The 24,133-nt window shown below is 41.0% G+C and overlaps 1 protein-coding gene across 1 annotated transcript; it reads left to right on the top strand.

Annotated features, from left to right (window-relative positions):
* Positions 1-14: 14 nt before the first annotated feature.
* Positions 15-23,262, top strand: LOC148037730 (uncharacterized). Its single transcript, XM_087676685.1, has 5 exons — positions 15-226; positions 22,274-22,346; positions 22,432-22,530; positions 22,604-22,677; positions 22,766-23,262. Exons 1-4 carry the CDS (start codon positions 56-58, stop codon positions 22,660-22,662), a joined length of 402 nt encoding a protein of 133 aa, XP_087532811.1. The 5' UTR covers positions 15-55; the 3' UTR covers positions 22,663-22,677; positions 22,766-23,262.
* The last annotated feature ends 871 nt before the right edge of the window (positions 23,263-24,133 follow it).

Here is a 24,133-nt window from a genome sequence, read left to right on the forward strand (position 1 = left end):
AAATTTGAAGTCAGAATTCCTTTTTCCCCCGCGTGTATTTTCATCTCTCGTCGCCATGAACAAGTTCAATCATCCCCAGCGTAACCTGCTCAAGGAACGGCGCGCCAGGCGAGCAAACCTGCGTCGTCTTCGCTCAGGAAATCCCAATCTGAAGATGTCCCCCGCCCCCCCTGCGAAGCCCGTCTCCGGGAAGCAGAAAAGGAAGCTGCTCAAAAAATGGCGCAGGGTATGTGGGTGATTAGATTATTCTTCTTTGTTGATTATGGTTTTACTGCTTCGGAGTGCGGTCTCTTAAACTTGGCTGAGCGTTCTTGTCATCATGGTGAGAGTTTGTGACTCTCGAGGGAAACCCTTAGGTTTTGGTAAGGCGTTTGGTAGTTATGGAACGATTTAGATATTCCAAATTCATGATATTGTGGCTACAGGATTGTGAATGTTGAGAGAGAGAGAGAGAGAGAGAGAGAGAGAGAGAGAGAGAGAGAGAGAGTCTCTGAAACATTGATCGACCCCCAAACTAATAACCTGGATGTGTACACGGTTGAGGACTTTTTTGCTGTCCATGAGGAACATTTTGCACATTATTTTCCAAGGATGATAATGCTGCTGAACTTGAGTTCCTTGCCCATTTGGGATTACAGGTGCCAGCATATGCAATACTTTTGGCTGAAAAGATTGCCCATGAGCCTCACTTGGCTGTTTAGAATGCGAAGCAACCTTTTACCCTTTTACGTTGGGAATTGTTTGCATAATTCCAATAGCTGCAAGCTTATCACAACACTTGCCAGCTATGACCTTTGAACATTGCATTTGCTTCCTAAGCACCTTGGACTTGTGGAATTGCATGAGATTGAGCTGCATGCTCACCAATCACATTTGTTGCTCACTATCTTGAAGCCTTTTTAGCATTCAGTGTCTCTAAACCATGTGTTGAGTGCCTTTCAGGAAGAGATTCCTGTTTCTCACTCCTATTACCCACTGCTTTGTGACACCTCTTATTGTTTGGCCCTTGCTGTATAATATTTTTAGTGGTTATAAATCTTGCTGTAACTGAATTACAACAAACCAAAATGCATGTGTTTGCACCTCTGATGACCATAAGCTCACCTCTTTTAGAAAATATGGTGATTTCGTGGAAACAAAACCATGACATTGGCCTTTGGAAGCCCAAAGGTCAATAGACCACATTTTAGCAAACATTTAGTTCAACTTAACAGTACATATAGTAGGAAAAATCCTCACACAATTGGCGCTAGAATGCTCTTGCACTACACAAGACCTGTTGGCCCCAAAGATTGGCATCCCTTTCGGTATTTCTTTAGAGTACTAATATATGCTCAACATTGGTTACAAATGTGAATATACATTAGGGTTTGGCTTGTGGGGCATAGGAACTCTCTAGGAGCGTGTTTCTTTTGTAATGAAAGTTTTGGTAATTACATATGTTGAGGCTGTCCAAAGAGCTAATCAATTTGTAATGTATTTTTAGCTCAATACCCCCTCTGAAGCCCGAAACTAGAACAAAAAAGGGACTATAAGAAAAGCTTAAGTCCATTTTTACCCCAAGGTGTTGCACGTCAAAGCACCCTGGCGTAGTCCCACTTGTTTGTCCACTGGGAGTGGAGACAAATATAGCTCATTGTGATTTCTTAGTTGGGAGACCTTGGGCCTTTGTACAACACTCCTTGTCTACATGGTCCGCTCTCTAGCAGTGTAAAAAATCTATTCTTTTTTAGAGAGTTTTTGCCAGATGGATTTGGTTTCTTTGTTGTCTTTAGTTCCTTTTGAGGAAGAGGTATTACCCTTGGTTTGAGTTGCCTTCATGACTTGAGAGTCTTGTCACCTTTGGTGTTCCCCTTCCTAGAAGTGGTTAGTAGAGTCCCTTTGAATAGGAAAATGGGGTCTTTTTGTGGACTTAGTTATGCAGCCTCTCTAAACGCAAGAACTAGCATTCAAACTCATAGAAGGTCGGGAATTGAGGTGACAAAATGATATGATGTATAAAGTGGAAGAAATTAGAAGACAACTTTACATCTTTTGACATTGTATCAAAGCTGGATATGCTCAAGCCTCAAACAACGGCAAAGATCCTCCACTCCAGTGAAGGCAAAGACCGATGGTCGGTTTGGCATCCACTTCTTTTCTTCCGCTGGATCAACATCCTAATTGGCGGTTGGTCCCTCTTGCATTTGTTGTTTTTCAGCTTGCGTTTAGGGCTGTTGTTGCTATCTCCACCTCCTTGCTGCTAGCGGCTCAACCAAATTGTTGGCGGCTCTTCTTTGCTGGTGGTGGTTGTTCTCTGTAACGTGGCTGCAGATTTTCTCTCTCCTCAGCTTGTTGCAATAGATTTTCTCTCCTCCCTGTTGTCGTAGCTGTTTTTCTCTCTCCTCAGCCTGATGTAGTAGATTTTCTCTCTCCTCAGCCTGTCACAACATATTTTCTCTCCACCTCCTTGTTGCTAGCGGCTCAGCCAAATTGTTGGCGGCTCTTCCTTGCTGCTGGTAGCTGTTCTCTGCAAACTGGCTCTGCAGATTTTCTCTCTCCTCAGCTTGTTGCAATAGATATTCTCTCCTCCCTGTTGTCGTAGCTGTTTTTCTCTCTCCTCAGCCTGATGTAGTAGATTTTCTCTCTTAGCTTGTCACAACAGATTTTCTCTCCACTGTCTGCGTTTGCTATTTTCTCTCTCGTGTAGCCTGTGTTTTTAGTATTTCTCTCTCCTCACTTGTATTTTTAGTATTTCTCTCTCCTCATCTGCGTTTTCCTACTGGTTGTAACCTCTTACTGTTGGTCGTATCCTCCTTCCATTGGCAATTCACTTCCAGCCCTTCCATTGCCCTCTTAGCTCTTGAGGCGGACATTGCAGTTCATGGTTTGTGGTTGACCTCTTCCTTCTTCAGCAAGGCACACTGGTACCCATGGCTTCTTTACCAACAGATGACTAGACTACTGGGTGCTCCTATTGTGGCATCACCGAACACATCACCGATGCTTGCTGACTTCGGCCTTTGCTCCCCACTCCCCCGGAGTATATGCGTCTTCCACCAAGCACTCCTTGTGCCACCTCTCCTTTTTGGGCCATACAGATTGTTCTGCATTGGCTATCAGAGTACTATGCTCAAGGCAATAAGACGCATTCAATACGCACTAAGTCCTTTCGAGTATATGGAGGATCGATTGGCGTTACGATCTTCTAGAGAGATCGTTGCAATGCGAGCGGCAGTCTTCTTTCATCTATTTTTGGGTACAGTAGCTACAATGGCCTACGGTTCTACAGTCCGCTTCATCAAGAGACAGTGATTGTTTGATATAGTCTCCTCGTCAGTTTGCTCCTTTGAGAGACAGTGGTTGCTCAACTCTTTCCTTTTCTTCGGCTTCCTGGTCCACTCCATTGAGAAGCAACGATTGTTGCCTACTCATTGCTCAGTCTGAGCTCCACCCTTTACCCTCGCCTATTGAGGTTCGAGAGGCCACCTCTAGGAGTTCTTCACCACCCCAGATACCTTCTTCGGTACGACTAGCGATACTTCATTCATTCTCAGAAATTTCATAGTTCGCGATCCATGAGTTTTTGGATTCTCTATCTACCTCAGAGGGGGATTCAGAGGGGAATGATCTTTCTTTGCCCTCCGAGGGGGCATCTACATCTACTGCAACTTCAAAGGAAACTCCTATTCCTCCAATTTTAAAGGGGGTGCCTACCCTCCGCTCAATCCTTCATACACCTTGGCGGAGGCCTTTTACCTTGTTTTTCTATCCTTGGATGGGGTGGCTTTTTTCGAGCAGTCATCTCACCTATTGATACCCAGGATCTTGAGGATCTACCTAGATCAGGGGCTTGGAGATTTAGCCACGACTTGGTGACGAGGCCTTTGTATTTCTTCTTGCATGGATACACGGAGCTAGTGGCTTTTTCCGAGGTTGAGTTTCGGGTTCTTCAGTTCACTCTGTCTATTGTTCTTTACTGCAGGTTACCTTTGAGGTGGAAATCTTGGATCTTAGGGATCTTCTACATCTTCTTCCTCCCCTTTTTTTTGCCTTGGTCACTTGGTCAGTATGGAGCCAACTCCCGAGATCGAGTACGGGCATATCCTTATGATTCTTGGCACCACACAAAGTCCGACATTCCTCCTTTGCATTGCATGTTTTCATCATCTTTGTACTAGGGCACTTGGGCAAGTGAACAATTTCCCTACGAGGGACAGTGCCCAAGTGGCACGTGTTGCATGAGCATTCTTTAGCATGCAGCATTCCATCTCCATCTCACTCTTCTCTTCTCCTTTTTGGGGCTAAAAGGGGGTGTTGAGAAACCCTTCACCCTTCATCCGTAGTTTGCGTTTTTGCGTTTTGCGTTTAGGGTTTGCGTCTAGGGTTTGTAGCCCCAAAAAGGGGCGCTACCTAGACTGACTATGTCTATTTATAGGCCACTCTCTCACTTATTCTTGACGGTTGATTCATTTAGTTCGTCACCTCTTCTCTCCAACCTCTGCACTGCCCTCACACCCCTTTAGGAGGACATTGTGGTTCGTGGTTCGTGGTTTGTGGTTGTCATCATGATCTTCCTTATGCGACGACACCCTTGTTTCCTTGTATCACATTCACTCCATGATTCAAAACTTCTTCATTCCATTTATTAGAGTTTCTTCTCTCTTCTCTTCTCTTCTCAGTGTTTATCGAGTTCACTCCGTGTTCCTCCTCGCAAACCCTTCTATCTCGATGGTACGTCATCTTCTGATAGTGAGCTACATAGGGTATGAGTGGGAAGGCACATCCGCGGATGCATATGCATACCGGAGCTTTGAAAAAAAAAGCATCCATAGAGGCTTAATTAGAGCCCTTGAAGGAGACATGGGTATCGATGCCTCTGCCCTTAGGTCTTATCATCACAAGAGCTTTCATTTGGGAGCACATGTGATATGTCATCATGGATGTAGGAGTCCAAAATGTGGTATAGGTAGTGACAGATAATGGAAGCAATTGTTTGTTTATGGGATGTATACTTGAGGAGAAGTTTCCTAGCATAGTATAGACCCCATGTGTATCCCATTGCCTTGACTTGCTTATTAAAGATAGACAAATATCTTGGGTGGATGACATTTTCAAGACGACGACAAGCATGATAGGATTTGTGAAGAAGTGGCCATCCGTTTCGATGCCCTGAGAAATAATCTGACTGGCCAATAATTAAATTGGCTAGGCAACTTCCATTCCTGAGTGTCTTTGTGCTATCTTTGACCATCAAATTGGTGTTAGGTACCATTAAACGCCACTTCTCTAGTTTCACCAATTGACACTTATGGCCAAATGAATGACCTAGGCTAACAACTGGCAGTAGATACCACCAAGTACATGTGCGGCATAACTTATAGCAACTTTTGCCTTTGACATCTCGTGATTTTCTCAGGTCTCAGGCTCGTAAATTTACTTTAATCCGAGTTGCACCTCACATGTGTAACATTTAATCATGTGATTAAAAATTATTCCACATGTTAAGTGAGGTTTCAAAAATACATTCCCTCATGACAGTAGGCATTGATATATTTGCATACCCACGTAATACGGTATTTATTTTAGTGTACAATCTGAAACACCATTTCCCTCTTTCCAAAGTTTGGACGAAACTGCGAAACTTCGATTTTTTCCGTTTCTGTTTTTGTTGTTTCCAAAATTTCTCCGTACTATGGTACATGAGTAAAGAACACTTGAGAATCAACCCTAGAGTGCCCACCACACATGTGGGATCTGTGCACAGTGGATCCAAAAGTGGGTATAGGCTGACTAGGTATGCCGCATAGGCATGGTAGCTGCATGTGTAACCCAAGGAGGGATAGGGACATAATAGGTAGAGGATGGAAATCCTTGCGTGGAAGTGACCCATGGAGGGTGACCGTGCATCATAGGAAGAGAATGGAAATCCTTGCATTAGAGAGACTAATAGACGGGGTGGTGAGTGTCCAAGGGGAGTGAGGGGGATACCCATCACAACTGTCCCAAAATAGACAAGGTGTATATGGCACAATGTGAAAAGGTGGCATTCTTACTAATGATATATGAGGGTGCAAAGTGGCGTTCACCTGTGGGTAGCTAATATGTGGAGGAATGGAAGGGGTTTGAGAATATTTACTACCAACTCTATGCTTAGATGAAAAAGATATGTTAGATATACTTGTGGAAGCATGTTTGCTTTGAGAGCCTTCTCTATTAACATTTATATACTCAAACTGTTGATGATCCAAATCTTGCACACCAAAAGGAAAAATGAGGGAGGGTTTTGATTCATATGACTCAAAAGGGCTATACAAACTTGACATCAGGCTTGGTGGTGATGAAGAGGATGGATTGCCAATTGTCCCAAATACCATACACTCTTCATGATCACCTTATCAACCGATTTGGATGTATTAGGAGCAAGGTTTTTAAGAGTTATAGAGCAATAGTTGCGATACTTGATACACAAGTATTCTTGGAGTAACTTGTCTATTATGAAATGTGTATTTAGCCAAGTAAAAGAAGAAGAAGAAGTTGAAGTGTTGTCTTCCTTGTCTAGTTTGTCATGCCTCCTCAAATTCTCCAATGATGGAGAAGCCTGATAAGACATAGTAGTTTTTCGAGGAGGAGGAGTAGTTTGAGACATTTTTAATTGGTCATGTGTCATTTGTATATCTCGCACAAAACCAAGCTATCCACGATAGCCCCACATGATACTCTTTACAAGAGCACTTGCTCTAATACCATGTGAAGATATGCTAGGGTTTGGCTTATGGGACACAAACTCTATAGTAATGCGTTTCCTTTTAATGGAAGTGTAAGTAATTATATTTTTTGGGGTTGTTTAAAAGAGCTAACTAGTTTGTAATTCATTTTTAGCTCAACAACAAATGGTTGTATTTCAACAATTTCTTGTGGCGACACAAGTAATCCACAACTACACGATGACCTTGTTACCTTAAATGTTGGCCTCCAAACAAGTGTAGAGTGCTAAAAAATGCAAATGGATACTTCAACTTGCAAAACCCTAAAAATTATAATCAACATTTGAACCCAAATTTGTGGAGAATTTAGCTAGACAATTGTCTTCCATAGTTCCCATGCGATCTCACGCTGTTTTGCTCACAAACAAAGGGATTTCTCACAATGATACTATAAGAACTATAACAAAGTTGCTCAGAAAATGCACTAGGCTTGAGATGTAAGAGAAGAAGTGAGGACATCAGCCCACAGTGTTGTGATAACTTGTTTTTTTGATATGTATATAAAAAATAGCGGCATGCCTTGCTGTAAATGGAGTTACAAGATTGCCCAATGAAATCCCCATGCCAAGAAGAGAAGATTGGTTGCTATCCATATTTCATCCATGTTGTTTGCTTATATTCCATGGTTGAAACTTGCAATTTCTACAAGCAAAGAAAAAAAGAATGGCTGTTTATAAATTTGGGCTACTCAAATAGAGAGGAGCCCCAAATAACCAATATAAGCTTTCTAAATGAGTAACCAATTTCTTTTTAATTGGATCTCATTTTTGGTTAAGGGATAAATAATAACTTACTCATCAATCATAAGTGAGCTGCTTATTGAACCAGACTTAAGCTTAGGGCCTGCTTTATAACTCAAGTGTCCTAAGTGAGCTACTTGGTGAAACTTTCAATGTAACTTAATTTTAAGGTGCAAACTTTCAAGTTAATAAAAATTTCACATTGCACTTCGTTATATTTGCCTTGCTCTTATACCATATAGCTTATACGCTTATCCACTACATGCCCAATGTCAAATCTTTCATTGTTTGTGTAATGGTTACCATGCCAAGAGTTAGAGTTATCAAATGTAATGTTTATTTTAATAAAAAATCATCGTAAAGTTTAATCAAATCATTAAGTTTATTCCTTATTTTGGCGACATGTCCTTTGAACTTCCCCTTTGAATCTCTAATCAGAGTAACTGTCTGTGTATTCATTACACTGACAGTACTCGCAAACCTGTACACTGCAGGTGGCAGGCGCCCATCATTGTCACTCCATTATTTATTCTTTCAGTGACATTTGAATAAAGGAAAGCTAGTTACACATTGTGATTGTTAGAGTTCCCATATCTTGTGTCTCTTGCTCTTGTTCTCTTGCTTCCTCCACTATAGCTTTTGCTTTCACTCATGGGCTCCCATTCAGGGCTTCCTCCCTTGAAGTTTGATATCAGAGCAGAGATCAAGGAGCTCTTCCCTTTAGTTTACTTTAGCCCAGATTTGAAAAGCTTTAGCTCTTCATCAATAGCAGCCATGGTTCCTTCACCTTGAGGTATGCATTGAGTTCTACCCTCTACCCGGCTTGTTCCCTCCACTTGAGGCTTGTTCCATGGCTTCATTGAGACCTATTGGGGCTCCCCTTGTACCTCACGTTGGTCAACATTGGTAGGAGACACCTGCAGCAGCTTAGTGTGAATTGTGCCTGTTTCAAGCCTGGTCTTCCTTGCTTCTCTTGTAGACATTGGTAGACCTCTTCTGGCTCTTGTGGCACTTGGCATTTAGTAGGCATTGTTCGCCTTTCTCCCCGGCATTGATACTCAGTTTGGAGTATTGGTTTTTAGCTTGAATGCTTCAGCTATTCATTGTTTAAACAAGGCAGCATGCTGTCATAAAATAGAAATAGCTATTACTTCATTGTTTGAGCTCCACTGATGCTCATACACTTATGCCTTGATACTGGGATATTTGGCAAATGTCTTGTGGTGCTAATGGTTGGATTGTAGCTTGCATTGGCTCAGTTTTAGCAGAGATTTAATTGTCATAATATAGTGGACAGCAAGCTTTTATCAAGGAAAACTAAATGCCTATTACTCTTGGATGTCATTCGGGTGCTTCATATCAATGTAGTGATGCTTAGCCTTGGTCTACATACTTGAATGTGCTATTGAAAGCTTTTGAGCTTGGTAACATTTATCTTGGCTATGGCTATATGTCTTTGGTACTTTAGTGGCTTATGTAGTTACGGGTTTAAAAAATCTATTGGGTTTTATGCTCTCGGCTTAGGAAGTATACATGTACTTTCTTTGATGATATTTTGGTTCATTCAAAAGATAAAAAAGAGCATAAGTAACACTTGAAAATAACGTTTCATGAACTCCACAAACGCAAACTTTATGTAAATGACAAAAAGGGTGAATGTTTTTTAGAAGAGATTCACTACTTGGGCTATATTGTATCCAAAGATGGGATTTGGATGGATTTAGAAAAAGTCAAGGCTATTGTAGAATGACCACAATTGAGTAGTATTCATAAAGTTCGAAGTTTCTTGGGATTATGCTTTTATTACAGGAGATTCATTAAATGGTTTGCGGTGGTTGCTGGACCATTGCATGATTGAACCAAGAAAGCAGTGGCATTTCGATGGACCAAACTAGAAAAGTAAGCTTTTGAAGCTCTAAAGCTCTATATCAGCAAAGGACGTGTTTTGATTATACCTAATTTGTCGAAACCTTTCTTTGTGGCATGTGATGCTTTAGGAGATTGCATTGGTGCAGTCTTAAACCACAAAGGGCATACAGTTACTTATGCAAGCAGAATGTTGCAAAATGCAGAAATGAATGCTACTATCTATGAAAATGAGTAAATGACTATCATTCAAGCTTTAAAAGATTGGAGACACTATCTTTTAGATGGAGAATTTCTAATCAAGATGGACCATGACAGTTTGAGATATTTTCTCAACCAACCAAAGATTTTTGAAAAGCATATTCGATGGGCGAATTATTTAGCGCAATTTAACTTTCAAATACTGCATGTTTTTGAAAAGCAAAACAAGATAGCAGATGCCTATCAAGAAGACCTTAGATTCATGTAGTGTCCATGGTTTATCATACAGATTTCACTAATATGAGGAACATGTATGCTTTTGATGAAAATTTTAAAATCATTTAGAATAACTTACAACGGTTGGTGCACTCGAAGGAGCAAATTATTTGGCCACTGGAAAGCTCTTAAAGCTTATCGAGCAGCAATTGGTGGATTGTGACAAAAAGGTTACGACTTCTAGAGCATTGGAGAATTCACAATGCTTTTCATATCTATCTTCTGAAGCTTTATGAAGGGCCTCTACTATTGGAATTTGCAATAGAGGATCCATATGAAGTAGATGAACAAGAATAGATACTTTAACTAGAGCCAATAGTCTTTCATACGATTAGGAAACGAGGAAGAATTTTTTTTAGAAAATTCATTTCGAAATTTAAAAATCACTCTAATTTAGATTCTAAATGGATATCAAAAGAGTATTTTAAGGACTATCGAGAAATACTTGTAGCTTATGAATAAGGTGTAGGATAAAAAATACTTCAAGAAACGTCTTGAGAACAAGGCGGATTTCAAGAGAGAGGAAAATAAACCTTTTGTATATCAATTGTTATCAAGATATATTGGCTCAATGATTTCAAATTTATTTGATGCTTATGTACTTTGAAAGGCGATTTGTATTATTAAGTGTTTTAAAATATGATTAAATGTTCATTTTTCTATTTAAGGGTGACCAATGTCCAAAATGCCCTATAATTATACTTGGATCGTTGTTTATGAGATGGCCAAGAGGAATTAAAAGTTTAATTGGATGGTCAAATTGCCCAAAAAGCTCATATGAGTAAGACTTTTACACTTTGATAGTCACATTGATTACAAGCCTATATAATGAGTGGTTTCAAAAAGTGAAACCAGATGCTCATGATCGACGAAACAAACCATGAATCAATGAACCTATACAATGAAGCTCTCTAAAAGCTAAATTTGGCAACTCCTGAAATTTAGGAGATTATTATTTTTGGAGGTTGCTCAAATTCGCATCAAAGACTTCAGAATTTTACAAGGAACAATTTTGTCTTTAGGAGCCATCTCAAATTCTTAACCATTCGAGAAATTTTTAGAGTAGAAGGGTTGGACGCTTTTTTCTTTAGAAAAGTGACATGTGGCATTTAGAAGAGGACATGCCATTTTGAAGAGACAAGTGTTCTTACACTTGTCATTTTCAACAAGTACTCGTCATTTGTAGCCTCTACTTTTCACTTTTTAGCATCCAAGCTCCCCACACTTATATATTGAAGGCCTCTCTTTTCATTTAAAATAAGCTCTCATGATGAAATTTCAGCTGCATGCTTTATACTCTTCTATCTCATCCAAGAGATACTTTCTACTTAGCTTGATCTAATCAAAGCACTAAAGAAAAAAATCAACTTGTTGGTTGGAGTTTGCAAAAGTTAGGGTTTCAAAACCCTGATTTTCATAATTGGAGCAAATCAGCCCTTTTGTATATGGTTTAGGCACTTGGTGCCGATGGTTTTGTTTTAATAAATTCTTGAAAAGAGGGAGGGACCGGTTTTTCTCTCAACGTGGTGTCGACTCTTCTCTCTCTCTCTCTCTCTCTCTCTCCTAATTTTCATGGTGATAATTGATCAAGTTGGTTAAGTTTAAAGTATTGTCATTCTCACGTTTTTCCTTGCACTTAGATAATAATGGTAGGAGTGGTAATGACCGTTGTAAAAGAGACTCAAAAGTCTCATTCTTAGTCATTTGGCTAGTCTCGTAGTAAGTCCCGTCGTCGCAAGTTTGCATTGAATTGTCACTATTGTGGGAAGGAGGGGCATATTTGGCCACAATGTCATAAAATGTGTGATGATAAGCACAAGGAAAAGGAAAGGGATGAAGTGCAAGAAAAGAATGATGATCGTAGTATTGTCCCTAACATGTCTAACTTCAAGATTGAAGAGATTAATATCATGCAGACTGATTTTGATGATGACTACATACTTGCAGCTTCTTCTCGATGTTTTGTAGTTGATTTGTCTCGTACACCTATACTTAGTGTTGGTTGATTGATTTAGGGGTTTCATTTCATGTCACTCCACATTGAGGATTGTTCCACTCTTACCGCATCATGACAAGATCTGTTAGATTGGATAATGACTTGGCATTGGATATTGTTGGTGTTGTAGATGTCCTTAGCTGCAGATTTCTTCAGGAAGTATGTTTACTTAACATGATGTATGCTATGTTTTGGCTTTGACTAAAAGTCTTCTTTCGGCCGGATAGTTGGATGATGCAAGTTATGTTGTATCTTTTATGAGAGTGCGCAACGAAAGAAGGAACTTCATCACAAAGGAAGAGAGAGAGACAATCTATAAGAAAAGAAGAAAAGAAACATGCACTGAATAAGAAATATATGCTGAATACAGAAGGACTGATCAGTCCTTGTACGCAGCCCATAGTGTCAGTGAGGGCACCAAATCAGTCTGATGATGATGGCAGCATCTCAGATGGAGGAAGATGATGAAGTTAGAGTATGCACTTGCCACGGAAGGAGAGAAGATGATAATATATATGATTGTCAAGTGGGAAATCGCAATAAATAGCCAAATATCCCAAAAACTGACCGACTTGAAACTTAGGGCCAAAAATATGGCCAACTAGCATTTTATTTTGGTAAAAATGCCAGGAATGCTCAGAAAAATCTTGGAAAGGGTGGACAATGTCCAGTAGGTGAGACAAACTAAAGAATGCAGAAACCCCTGGAAGTGCACTGAAGGAAAAAATGCATTGAAATACAATAAATTGAGTGCTCTAGAATGAGCGACCTGCTCTGTCAAAACAAGTGATAGACAGGTCAGAGCTTCTAAAGTCCTCGTCAGACTCAGACTGAGGCTCATAGGCAGGAGATGACAAGGAATGACAAACATGATTGCTAACACCCTCTCTCAGATCTTGGATGTGGTGGAATGCCAAGGAAGAAACGGATCTTGGAGTGGCAAGAGGAATGCCAATGTCGATGAAGTCCGTTGATGAAGATTGCCGATGAAGAAGCTCCTTGTTGTGATCTTGGAAAACTCCTTCTGAAACACTAGGAGCCAGGAAATCCACAGCCACAATATCGAGATTGTTTCTCTATGAAAGGGATGGGGGGTACGAGGAAACCGCCAAAGGAAATGGTGGGAGATGGGAAGGAATCTGTGGAAAAGAGGATGCACAAGCAGGAATAGGTGTAGCAATACACAACTGCCTTGGAGGACCTTGCATAAGAGAAGGTTAATGAAGCCTATAATGCCTACTCTCTTGCCAACTTGTCGCGATAATAGGCCCCTGTAGTAGAATCCTCAATACAAATGGCTTGCTTGGTGAAGACAACCCAGATACAAAGCCTTGTAAGGCCATAAATTAAGAGGAGTGGAAAGCCCAAATCTGGAACATAAACGGCTTGTGAAAGGGAGCTTGACGCGCGGTCAGGAAATAAAGGCCAAGTGTCAACACCACAAATAGACACCGAAAAAGTATCACCAACGGTGACGGAACCCTTAGAAGGGCATAGATGCTGCAACAAATCACCTGATGGAGTCAAATGACTAGAAGCTCCACTATCAACAGCGAAGGCCTCTCAGAAGATGAGGCAACCCTTGAAGAAGGCTCCTCCAAGTCAACAATATGAATGAACATTGACTCATGGGTAATTGCTGGAGTAGAGGTAGAAGGCTCGAACGTTTTAGCTCCATCCTTTGTTCTGGACATAGGTGAGGATACTTCTTCCAACATTTCTCCTTTGGATGTATCCCCTTCTCACAATATGGGCATTTAGGCTTCTTTAAGTCGGAGTCAGAGCCTGAAGAACTCTCCTGTCTTGTAGCCTTTGACTTCCCTTTCTTCTTTGTCCCCCTTGCCTAAACCTGCAACAAAAGCTTTGGTGGAGGTAGATCCATTGGCTACCTCTTTGGCGCGCTTGTCATGCTCCAAAACAAGCCGTGCAAGCTTCTCCTATAGAAGCTTCTTATGGGTCCTTGATGTAAGAAGGTTGGTGTAGAAGACATCAAATCGAGGAGATGGGAGCTGAGTTAAAAGAATCATAGCCATATCCTTTGAAGATATAATCTTGCCAAGGGACGCAAGCTCATCCCTCATATTTTCCAACATGTTGATATTATCCTTCATGGAAGAAGAATCATCAACAATGAGCATCCATAATCTCTTCTTGAGAGTAATCTGGTGGGCAAATGTCTTCTGATGGTACGAAGAAGTAAGCTTTGTCCATACTTCCGTTGCTTCGTGCAACCTATACACATGCACTAGGACAGAATCTTATAAGCTCATAAAGAGGAAAGGTCGGGCTCTAGAGTTGAGCCAATCCCATAAGGTTGCATGATCCATCGATGATCCAATTGTGAGATCCTCCACTGGATGGGGAACAGGGTGCGTAACAAACTCTTGAAGATTGAAGGTATCAAGGATACATTTCAACTTTCACGACCAAAGCGAGTAGTTAGAACCATCAAACCGGTCTTCTTTGGGCAAAGAAGGGAGTATGGGCACCTGCATAAAGGGTGCCATGAAAGGTATATAAAGGACAGGAGAACATGCCTTTTGTGAAACATGGAGAGAACGAGGAGGAAAGAGATCTCGTATAAATGGGCCTTCTGTGAAACATGGAGAGAATGGGGAGCAGAGGGATCTTATATAAACGGGCTAGGTGACCTTCGGTCATTGTGTGAACTAGCACGAAAATCTCTCCATCTCTCAAAGGAAGGAACAAATACCTCATCCTCTGAGTCAGCAAAGAACTGGTGATAAGACATCTTCGATATCCTGTAAGATATCCACAAAAAACTTGCGTTTTGGCGGTAGACAACCTCGAAATAGGAGGAAACAACTACAGGATCACAAGGAAGTTGATGTAGAGGGTTTGGCCTGGGGGAGATAGATTGTCGCTTGTACAAGGACTATGTGCATTTGCTGAGGAGAGCTATTGCTTGACCATGGAACATTGTGTTTGCCACAGAAGACTATCGCCTGACAGAGGAAGCTTGTTGCCTCCAACAAGCGAGGAAGTGAGCAGCAAAACGAATACTTGCCACAAGAAAAGGGGACATCTCCCAAGCGGAAAGTTGCGTTTTCAGCAAAATGCTTGTGGCAAGGCTGTCTAGCAGTCTGGGGTGGTCTCCTCTGCGAGAAGTCAGCTTTGTGTCTCTTTTAGATACCATGCTTTGATACCATGTGAGAGTGCGCAACGGAAGAAGGAACTCGAATACAGAGGAAGAGAGAGAGAATTTGCAAGAAAAGAGAAAAGAAATCTGCACTAAACAAGGAATAAATGCTGAATACATGAGGACTGATCAGTCCTTGCACGCAGCCCGTCGTATTAGTGAGGGCACCAGATTAGACTGATGATGACGACAGCATTGGAGACGGAGGAAGATGACGGATTCTGAAACCAGTCTTCCTTCTTTGAAAGGATAGTAATTCCCTGATCAAGTACTTAATTACAGCCATCAGCAAATGAACATAACTTAAAATGCACAAATTACCTTTATAATCTCGGAGATTGGACACCTTGTTGGTCCCAAAACTAGCGCCTCTTTCGGTATTTCTTTAACTTGATTGCTAATGGAATGAGTACAAGCTAAGATTTACAATCTCCTTTGTTGTTCCAAAAGCGCATTTGTTGTAGGAACAATTAGCAATCAATTCGGGCCTATTGCCCCTTGATTTTTCACCCAAGACTTGCACAAATGGAACCACTAATTGGCCAATTGCTGCCACAAATTACAATGAATGGGCTGGCATCTGAAGTCCTTGACAATTACACAAATTTTAGGTGCTGAATTCAGTGTACGATGCCTTCACCGATTGACACGGTCTTGAGGTGGTTGTCAAACCTTAATTTATGTAGAAATTTAGTGTCTTTGCTGTTCACCAAATTTGGTTGAGATGTGATCAAAATGGTTGAGATCTCGAGAATGGGTTGGAGAAGGTGAGAGAGAGCCATGATGAGATAGAAATTTGATTTTCTTCGTGAGGAAACCCAAATTTTGCCTGCTGCTTGCTCTAACTTGCATTTAACGTAGTCACCTATTACCAAACACCTCCAAAAGATTGTCACCTGATAAAAAATGTTGTTGCTAGTCCTTGGAAGGTGACTCCTTGGTGTCCCTTCCTTGTTGAGGCTCCCGGACGACTGTCTTTTGCAGCAAATTGTTATTCTCTGATCTAAAAATGGACTATTAGCTCTCTCTCTCTCTCTCTCTCTCTTCAAGCTATTAACTAATTGAATGGCTAAGAGACCCAACCCCCAAAAACGTTTTCTCAATTTGCATGAGCATTTTTGCTAAGTGGCAGCCTTCTCTAAATCCAATTTTCAGTATTATCTAGCCATTTAATTAATTTTCAAAATTAAATAATTTTGAAAATTAATTCTAGTCTTTTGACCCTTTCCAAAATTAAATGTGCCCATCTATAAATAAATTGGCTAGGCCATTTGCAACTTGGAGTGGTCTCCAACCTTTGTTGACCCTTAGAGTAGCATTAATTGATTAATTAATACTAGTCCCTAGTGTCAACACTGACACTTATTGGCCAAATCATTGTCCTAGGGTCAAAATTGATACCTACTGACCCCAAAAGTCCAGTCGGCATAACTTATCATAAGTTTTATCTTTGACACTCACTGCATCCTCGAGGTGCTCGGCCTGTTACAATAAAATAACTGCAATGTGCATCACATGTGCTAAATAACCTTGCGCATTTGATTAATAACTTAATCAAATATTATTAGTAAGATTAAAGCATTCCAAAATTTCATGTCCTTGTAATAGAGTCAGAGTATGCACCTGCCAAGAAAGAAGGGAAGATGATAATATATATGATTGCCAAGTGGACAATGGCTATAAATAGCAAAGTATCCCAAAAACTGGCCGACTTGAAATCTGAGGCCAAAGATATAGGCAATTAGTATTTAATGCTAGTAAAAATACTAGAAAATATTGGAAAGGGTAGACAATGTCCAGCAGGTGAGGCGGGTTGAATGATGCAAAAACTACGTGGGAAATGCACATAAAATCTAGATTGGAGGAGAAAATACACTGAAATGCAATAAATTGAGTGCTCTAAAATGAGCTATCTTCTCTATCAAAACAAGTGATAGATAGGTCAGAGCTCCTAAAGTCCTCCTCTGACTTAGATTGAGGCTCACAGGTAGGAGATGACATGGCATGACAAACGTGACTGCTAATATCTTTTGGTGATTTCTCATGGAAGCTTATGGAAATCTTGTTCTAGTACAAGGTGCCAAGTTTGACACTCTTTATCTCTTACTTGTATGTGGGTCTATCGATCATATTTTGGCAGTGGTTGTAGTATCACATGTATCGTTATGGCATCATTGCCTTGGGCACATGTCATTAAAGGGAATGAAAATGCTTATCCGTTTGCACTATCTTTTGTCTCTTGACTATAAGTGTTTTGATTTTTGTGATTATTGTCTTTATGGCAGGTAGACTTGTAACTCGCATAAGAATTCTGGCATTATGTGCATGGGTGAGCCTTTGACTCTTGCTCATTCTGATGTTTGTGGACCTAGACCTTGCAAGTCTTCGGGTGGTGCGAAGTATTTTGTTACTTTCATTGATGATTACACGCATAAGGTCTAGGCATACACCATAAAGCAGAAATCGGAAGTCTTGGCTACATTTCAGCGTTGGCATGCTTTGGTTGAAAACCAATTTGGATATAGGTTAAAATACCTGCAATATGATAACGGGGTCGAGTATGTATCTAAAGCCTTTGAGCAATTTTGTGATGAGATGGGCATTAAGTATTAGTTGATTACCCCATACATCCCATTCTAGAATGGTATGGTTGAGTGCATGAATAGGACGATTCACGAACGAGTTCGTAGTATGCTTAGACATGTAGGTTTATTGCAACACTTTGGATTAAGACAGTTACTGCTGCCGTACATTTGATTAATTAATCCCCATTTACTACTCTTGACTATTAGGTTGCAGAGAAGATATGGTTTGGAAAACTTCTATTATATGCTCATTTGCGTGTCTTTGGTTTTGAGGATTTTTGACATGTTTCCAAGGATAAGGGCAATAAGTTGAATTCTAAGTTCGTGAAATGCATCTTTCTTGGCTATGGGAATGTAGGTGAGATAGGCTATCACATATGGGACCCGTAGGCTTGGAAGGTTATTTGCAGCCATGATGTTATTTTCCATGAGAAGAAAATGCATTAGCAGCCTGAGCAAGTTGTTGAGGTATGCAAGGTAATATTTTAGGAGTAACCTCTTGTTATCGTATCACCAATTAGACATCTTGCAACAACTGATGCTTCGGTGGCTTGAGACCATGATATTAGATAGGAGGTCCTAGCCCCATAGCTTGTTTTGCGGCAGTCTACTAGAGATAGGCGTCAATCTAATTGGTTTGCGTCCTTTATGGATTATGTTATGGTGACGGATGCTAGTAAGGCTTTTACCTATGATAAGGCCATGCATAGAGATGATACTCACTCTTGGGAGAGGGCCATGTAGTCAGAGTATGACTCATTGTATAAAAATCATACGTGGGATTTTGGCTAGTGAAAAGTATGCTTTGCCATGCAAATAGGTGTATAAGTTGAAAAGTACCCCTGGATGTTCCAAGCTAGTCTATAGGGCAAGATTGGGTGCTAAGGATTTTAAACAGGAGCATGTTGTTGACTTTGATGAAGTCTTCTTTTATGTAGTTAAGATAACAACCCTATGCTTGGTATTGGCTTTGGCTATGCTGTTAGATCTAGACCTCTATTAGATGGATGTCAAGATGGTTTTCTTACATGGGGACTTGCATAATGAGATTTATATACAGTAGTGTAAGGGCTTTGAGAAAAAAGGCAAGGAACATCTAGTTTGCAAGTTGAGAAAGAGCATTTATAGCCTTAAGTAGGTGCCTAGGGAATGGTACCACAAGTTTGATACTTTCATGCACTCACAGGGATATACCTGCAATGATATGAATCCGTGGTTATACAGAAGAAGGCTTGTGATGGTAGCCTTATGATTTTGGTACTCTATGTGGATGATATGTTGATTGTTGGGAGTGCTCATGATGAGCTAGATGCCTTAAAAGGGTAGCTCAAGAAGAGCTTTGAGATCAAGGATATGGGTCAGGTCTTACATATTCTTGGGATACGTATCATGCACAATCACTCTAAGGGGCTTTTTTACTTGTCACAGGAGTATTGCTAACCACTCGTTTTGACATAGCATTTGGAGTGGGACTTGTGACATGCTATATAGCTTTACTTGACAAGCGGTATTGGGATGCCGTGAAGGGTATCATGGGATACCGGATACCTTAAGGGCACTGCAGATATGTGCATATGTTATGGTGGCCAGGATATAAGAGTCATGGGTTACACTAACTTTGATTATACAGGATGTACAAATAGTAGGAAGTCCACCTCTGGCTATGTTTTCACCTTTGCTGGAGGTGTTGTTTCTTGGATGTCCAGGGTACAGAAATGCATGACTCTTTTTACTACAAAGTTAGAGTATGTTGTAGCCATTGAGGCTTGCAAGGAGGCTCTCTGGATAGGCCGTTTTGGTGGCAAACCTTGGTATTATTGATGTGGTTTCTCCGCTGCATTCGGATTCTATGAGTGCTATTCAGCTAGCCAAGAATTTGGTTTTCCATGTGAAGACAAAGGACATTGAGGTGCATTACCACTTTATCAGAGATCGTTGAGGACAAGTTTATCGAGCTTATCAAGATCTCAATTGATGAAAATCGTGTAGATTTGCTTACAAAAAGTCTCCAAGCGGAGTGTTTTGCCTTCTTAGGAAGTTGATGGACGTTGGATGAGATGACGTATTTCCTCATTTGGTTGTACTTTATGTACATTTATGCTTTGTCACATTTTTCGTGTTCCTTCCTTACTAGGGGCCTTTAAGTGGGAGGAGGTTGGGGGTAAAAGTGTCTATGCCTAACCGCCCTTGTATTCATTACATTGACAGTACCCACACACTTGTACATTGTAGGTGGCGGGTGCCTATCACTGTCACTTCATTCTTTATTCTTTTAGGGACATTTGAGTAAGGGAAGGCTAGTCACACATTGTGACTGTTGGAGTTTCCACATCCTGTCTCTTGCTTCCTCCACCATAGCTCTTGGTTTCACTTGCGGGCTTCCACTCAGGGCTTCCTCCCTTTAAGTTTGGAAGCGACTCTAATTTGTTGGAGTTTATCGTTTTCCCTTTCTTCTACTTGGCTTGTCCTTTCCGCGAAGATGATGTTGCAAAGGCATGGGTTTGTGCATTGGTTTTGCCAGAATCTATCTCAGTGTGACGCGCATCTTGCTCAAGCACCATTGAGACTAGCTCCTTCCAAGTGATAGTGTTCCTCATATGAGAGATGAGAAGATTGGTGTAGAACACATCAATCTTCGCTGATGGGAGATGTGAGGGAAGTGTCACAACTAGATTCTTTGAAGACCGGTTCTTACCAAGGGATGTAAGCTCATCCCAAATCTCCTCCATCTTATTAATGTGGTTCTTCATCGCAAGTGAATTTGTGACAAATAGCTGTTGAAGCTTCAACTTGAGGGATTTGCAATGCTCGAATGTTTGGACTTGGTAAAGAGGTGCCAATCTCTTCTAGACCTCTGCAATAGTGTGGATGTATCTTACAATCACGAGCCCAGAATCTGCCCAACTCAGAAAAAGGAAAGAGTGGGCTTTAGCATTGAGCTGATCCCATAAAGCTGCCAAGTCTGAGATTGTTTCAACATGGAGATCCATAGTAGGTTGGGGAATAGGGATTGCCACAAAATTTCAAAGGTCAAAAGGGTTGAGGATACGTTCATTTTTGCAAAACCATAGAGGGTAGTTTGTCTCATCTGGCTTTTCTGATGTAGGTAGAGAGGGTAGGACAGGCATTTGCACAGGATGTGCCATGATAGACAACTGGGAACTTGTAGCCCTGGAAGATTGAGAAGGGAGAGAATGATAAGATGATGGTTGGGAAGGAACTTAGTCACAGTCTGTCCATGCTTTGCATCACGATCATTGTGTCAATCTCGGTGGTCTAAATGTCGATCCTCACGGTCACCGCTCTGTGAATGGTGGTTTTCACGTTCTTGGTTGACACTTCAATGGTCCTTATGGTCCTGACCCACACAATCCCCCTTGTTGTATTGGTTTTCCATAGATATCCTTCAAGAAACCTGCAGAAAACACAAGAAATGACTGCTGCTCTAGTTGAAAGCTACTGGACGCATCAATGGAAAATAGAGAGTATCCGAGATAGGAGGGGCAAAAAAATGCCAGGACGGAGGGTTGGATTACAAACTCAGGGTCAACAGGGGCAGCAGTCAGTAAACACAAATTGTTAGAGGTTGTAGACTGCATGGATGGCCTGAGAAGTGATGCACTGCTGTAAATGCAGCCGGCCTGCCCTTGGATGATGATGTTAACACTGAAAAATGTGCCACCCTGCAGGAGAAAGTATCACATGGCTGCTGTAGCAGTCATCAGATCAAAACGCAGCAGAGGAGGTTGTCTGCCTGAAAACACAGGTCTGAAAACAGAACGGGCAACCCTGGTCACTGCAGAAGAAAACTAGGGTCTTCAGCTCTTGTAGATGTTGCCCAGCTGGTTCACATGTTGATAGCAGCTCCTTTTCGAAGACTCCGGCTCCCACCAAGGTGAATGATACCATGTGAGAGTGCACAGCGGAAAGGAAAGTGCATACAGAGCGAATAGAGAGTGAATGAAACATAGGAGAGAGAAGAAACAAACTGACTGATGACTGAATGATACAAGGCTGCAAGGGTCAGCCCTAACACGCAGCACTAAGTGTTAGTCTGGGTGTTAGACGGAAGTAGGGGGATGAGAGAAGAATGAGAAGGGCTAGCTGATCTAATGGATCAGCGAGTGAACATAGTGAGGGGGGCAAGCTGCCTGTAATAGGCAAATTGAGGCCACAACTAGCCAAGCCCAAAATGTGGGCATCAAGGTCACCCTGCCCAACTGACTAAGCTCATCCTACCAAATGCACCCGAAGGGGAGGGTGGTTGTATGTGCAAATAATGCTTCTTATGTCTAGAAAGGTGATGACAATTTGCATATTGTGGTAGTGAATGGTAATAGTGAAGGTAAATGGTGATCTTCTCACTCTTAGAGAAGTCTTGTTACAGTCTGTATGGATGGGGTTGAAAAACATATTGGAGCAGGATGCTATGATTGTAAATGCAAATATCGCAAGTCACATTAAGTTGTGGCAGGCTTGTTTTGTTCAGATAAATTTCCACATTTTGCTGTGTTTAGAGGAACATGAGTTGTTGATTTGCGTAAGGTTACAACACCTCAAAAGTCCGTATGACTCAGAGAGAGTTCCTTAGTCTACTTTTTAGAAAAAGTTGTTGGAGAGCCATCTTGCTTTGTAGTAAGCCTATCATGCATCTTTTGGATTATTAGTTTGTGGTTTTGTATTAACGTCTCTTATTTGGACAGGCACAGAAGGATGCTTTAGAAACAGGTTTGGTAAGCATGCAAGATATTGAGATGATTGCTGCTGATAACTCTGGTGAGGGGCACCTGCTTTTCAGTCATTCCTCCAGATCATGTATCATATTGATCAGTGGATAACACTGAAACATCTGGTTGCACAGGTGGCGAACAAGGAGCTCAAGAAGTTGAGCATAAGACACAACACAACTTTCATATAAAAAGACGAGCAAAGTTGAGATTAAAGAAGTCCAGTAAAAGAGGTGGAGTAATGTGTCTTGGAAAAGTCAGGCCATCTTGTTGCAGTCTGCTCATTAATATGCTCTTTGTATGCAGGTAGGCACTCTGTTGCAAAGCCATCAACATTACAGAGTGAAGATGTGATGATGCAATAAACTCAGGGCCACCAGGTTCGGAGCTTTCGATATTGTTAATATCAACAACACTAGTACTGGCTCTCATAACTTGAGAAAATGCTCTTCCTTTTTGTCAAAACAGAACCTAGAGAAAGAAGTGTGATGAAAGGTGATTGCAGTGGTGTGGGGACTCTGTAGTCTTTTCATCTTTATGTGAAGGAGCCGAGAATACTGTTAGAGGAGCAGATAGTAAGGTTGTGAAATGTTTCCTGAAGTTGGCTGAGGCCTTGTTTGTTGAAGGAAGTGAGTGAGGCTTTAAACCACTTGTGCTTGATGTAGTGCAATGACTTTGATGCTGTTTGGAAGTAAAATGATATCATTCGTGTTACTCTTACAAACCACATTGAAAGTTGTTGAAAGAGAGTTACCATCTCTAGCTCTGCTGGTCTAATGACGGCCATGGTTGAAGAGATGGGTGTGGTCGAAGTGGCTAAGAAGTGATTGTTTTATTGCTTGACGTTGCTTGTAACGTGAGGATTTAGTTCCAGAGCAGGAGTAAAGGGGAAGTCCCATGAATTCTCCTAGTTTGAGTCGCAGCTTAAAAAGCCTTCACAAAGAGTAAACGAAAGGTTTGTTTAATGCCTCTACATGCAACATGACACATTGGCATGTGCATTGTGTTCCACTGTCTTTGCTTGAGAGGATCTCACAATTAACTGACAGATGTGAAACAATACTAATTGATTTTACTCATATTCGGTGCGCTTTACGGTATTTAAATTGAGCAAGGCTGCACCCTTATGAAGGGGTCATGCCATCCTTATAAAAGGGTCATGCCATCCTACTCGCTTCCATATCATCTCAGCTAACAATTTTATTCAAAAGTTAGTATTCACTCTAAGTTTCGTTGCTTTCATAACATTTACATTTCTACTCTCATGAGGAGGAAAAATTTTATTCAAAAGTTAGTATTCACTCTAAGTTTAGTGGCTTTCATAACATTTACATTTCTACTCTCATGAGGAGGAAAACGATACCTATTCTAAAATCACTTAGGGTGTTAAAGTAGCATTTGTGAAACGTGTTGTGAACCATTCTCGGGGAGGTGAACTGCCTACAAATGACAACTTGAAAGAACATTATTTCAAAAAGAAACGGTGAATTGAAGTAAAAAGCATACTCTTGTACATGGATGTTTGTGTTTTGGTTGGGTATATCGTGTGATCAATTTATCCTTTCCAAGTGAACTTTGAGCTTTTCAATGCCATGCCACCCTTACGTCTTACAGAGTGCAAATCTACCTAGCATATTCTTGTTCTTCTCACGTAAGTGTTGAGTGTTCTATTGAAAGATCTTGGAAGGTTTATCAATAGAAATCTAATCTCATACAAATAGGCACCTGGGTAAGGTTGAGCTCTTCATTAGTGTGGACTTGTGTGTGCTAGCATCCAAATGATGATGGCATGTTTGATCTCATGGTTGTTACACATGCTTGGTAGCCTAATATGAT

This window comes from Lygodium microphyllum, chromosome 4, assembly GCF_053477565.2.
Source record: "Lygodium microphyllum isolate KBCC chromosome 4, Lygodium_microphyllum_v1.1.10, whole genome shotgun sequence".
NCBI classification, from domain to species: Eukaryota; Viridiplantae; Streptophyta; class Polypodiopsida; order Schizaeales; family Lygodiaceae; genus Lygodium; species Lygodium microphyllum.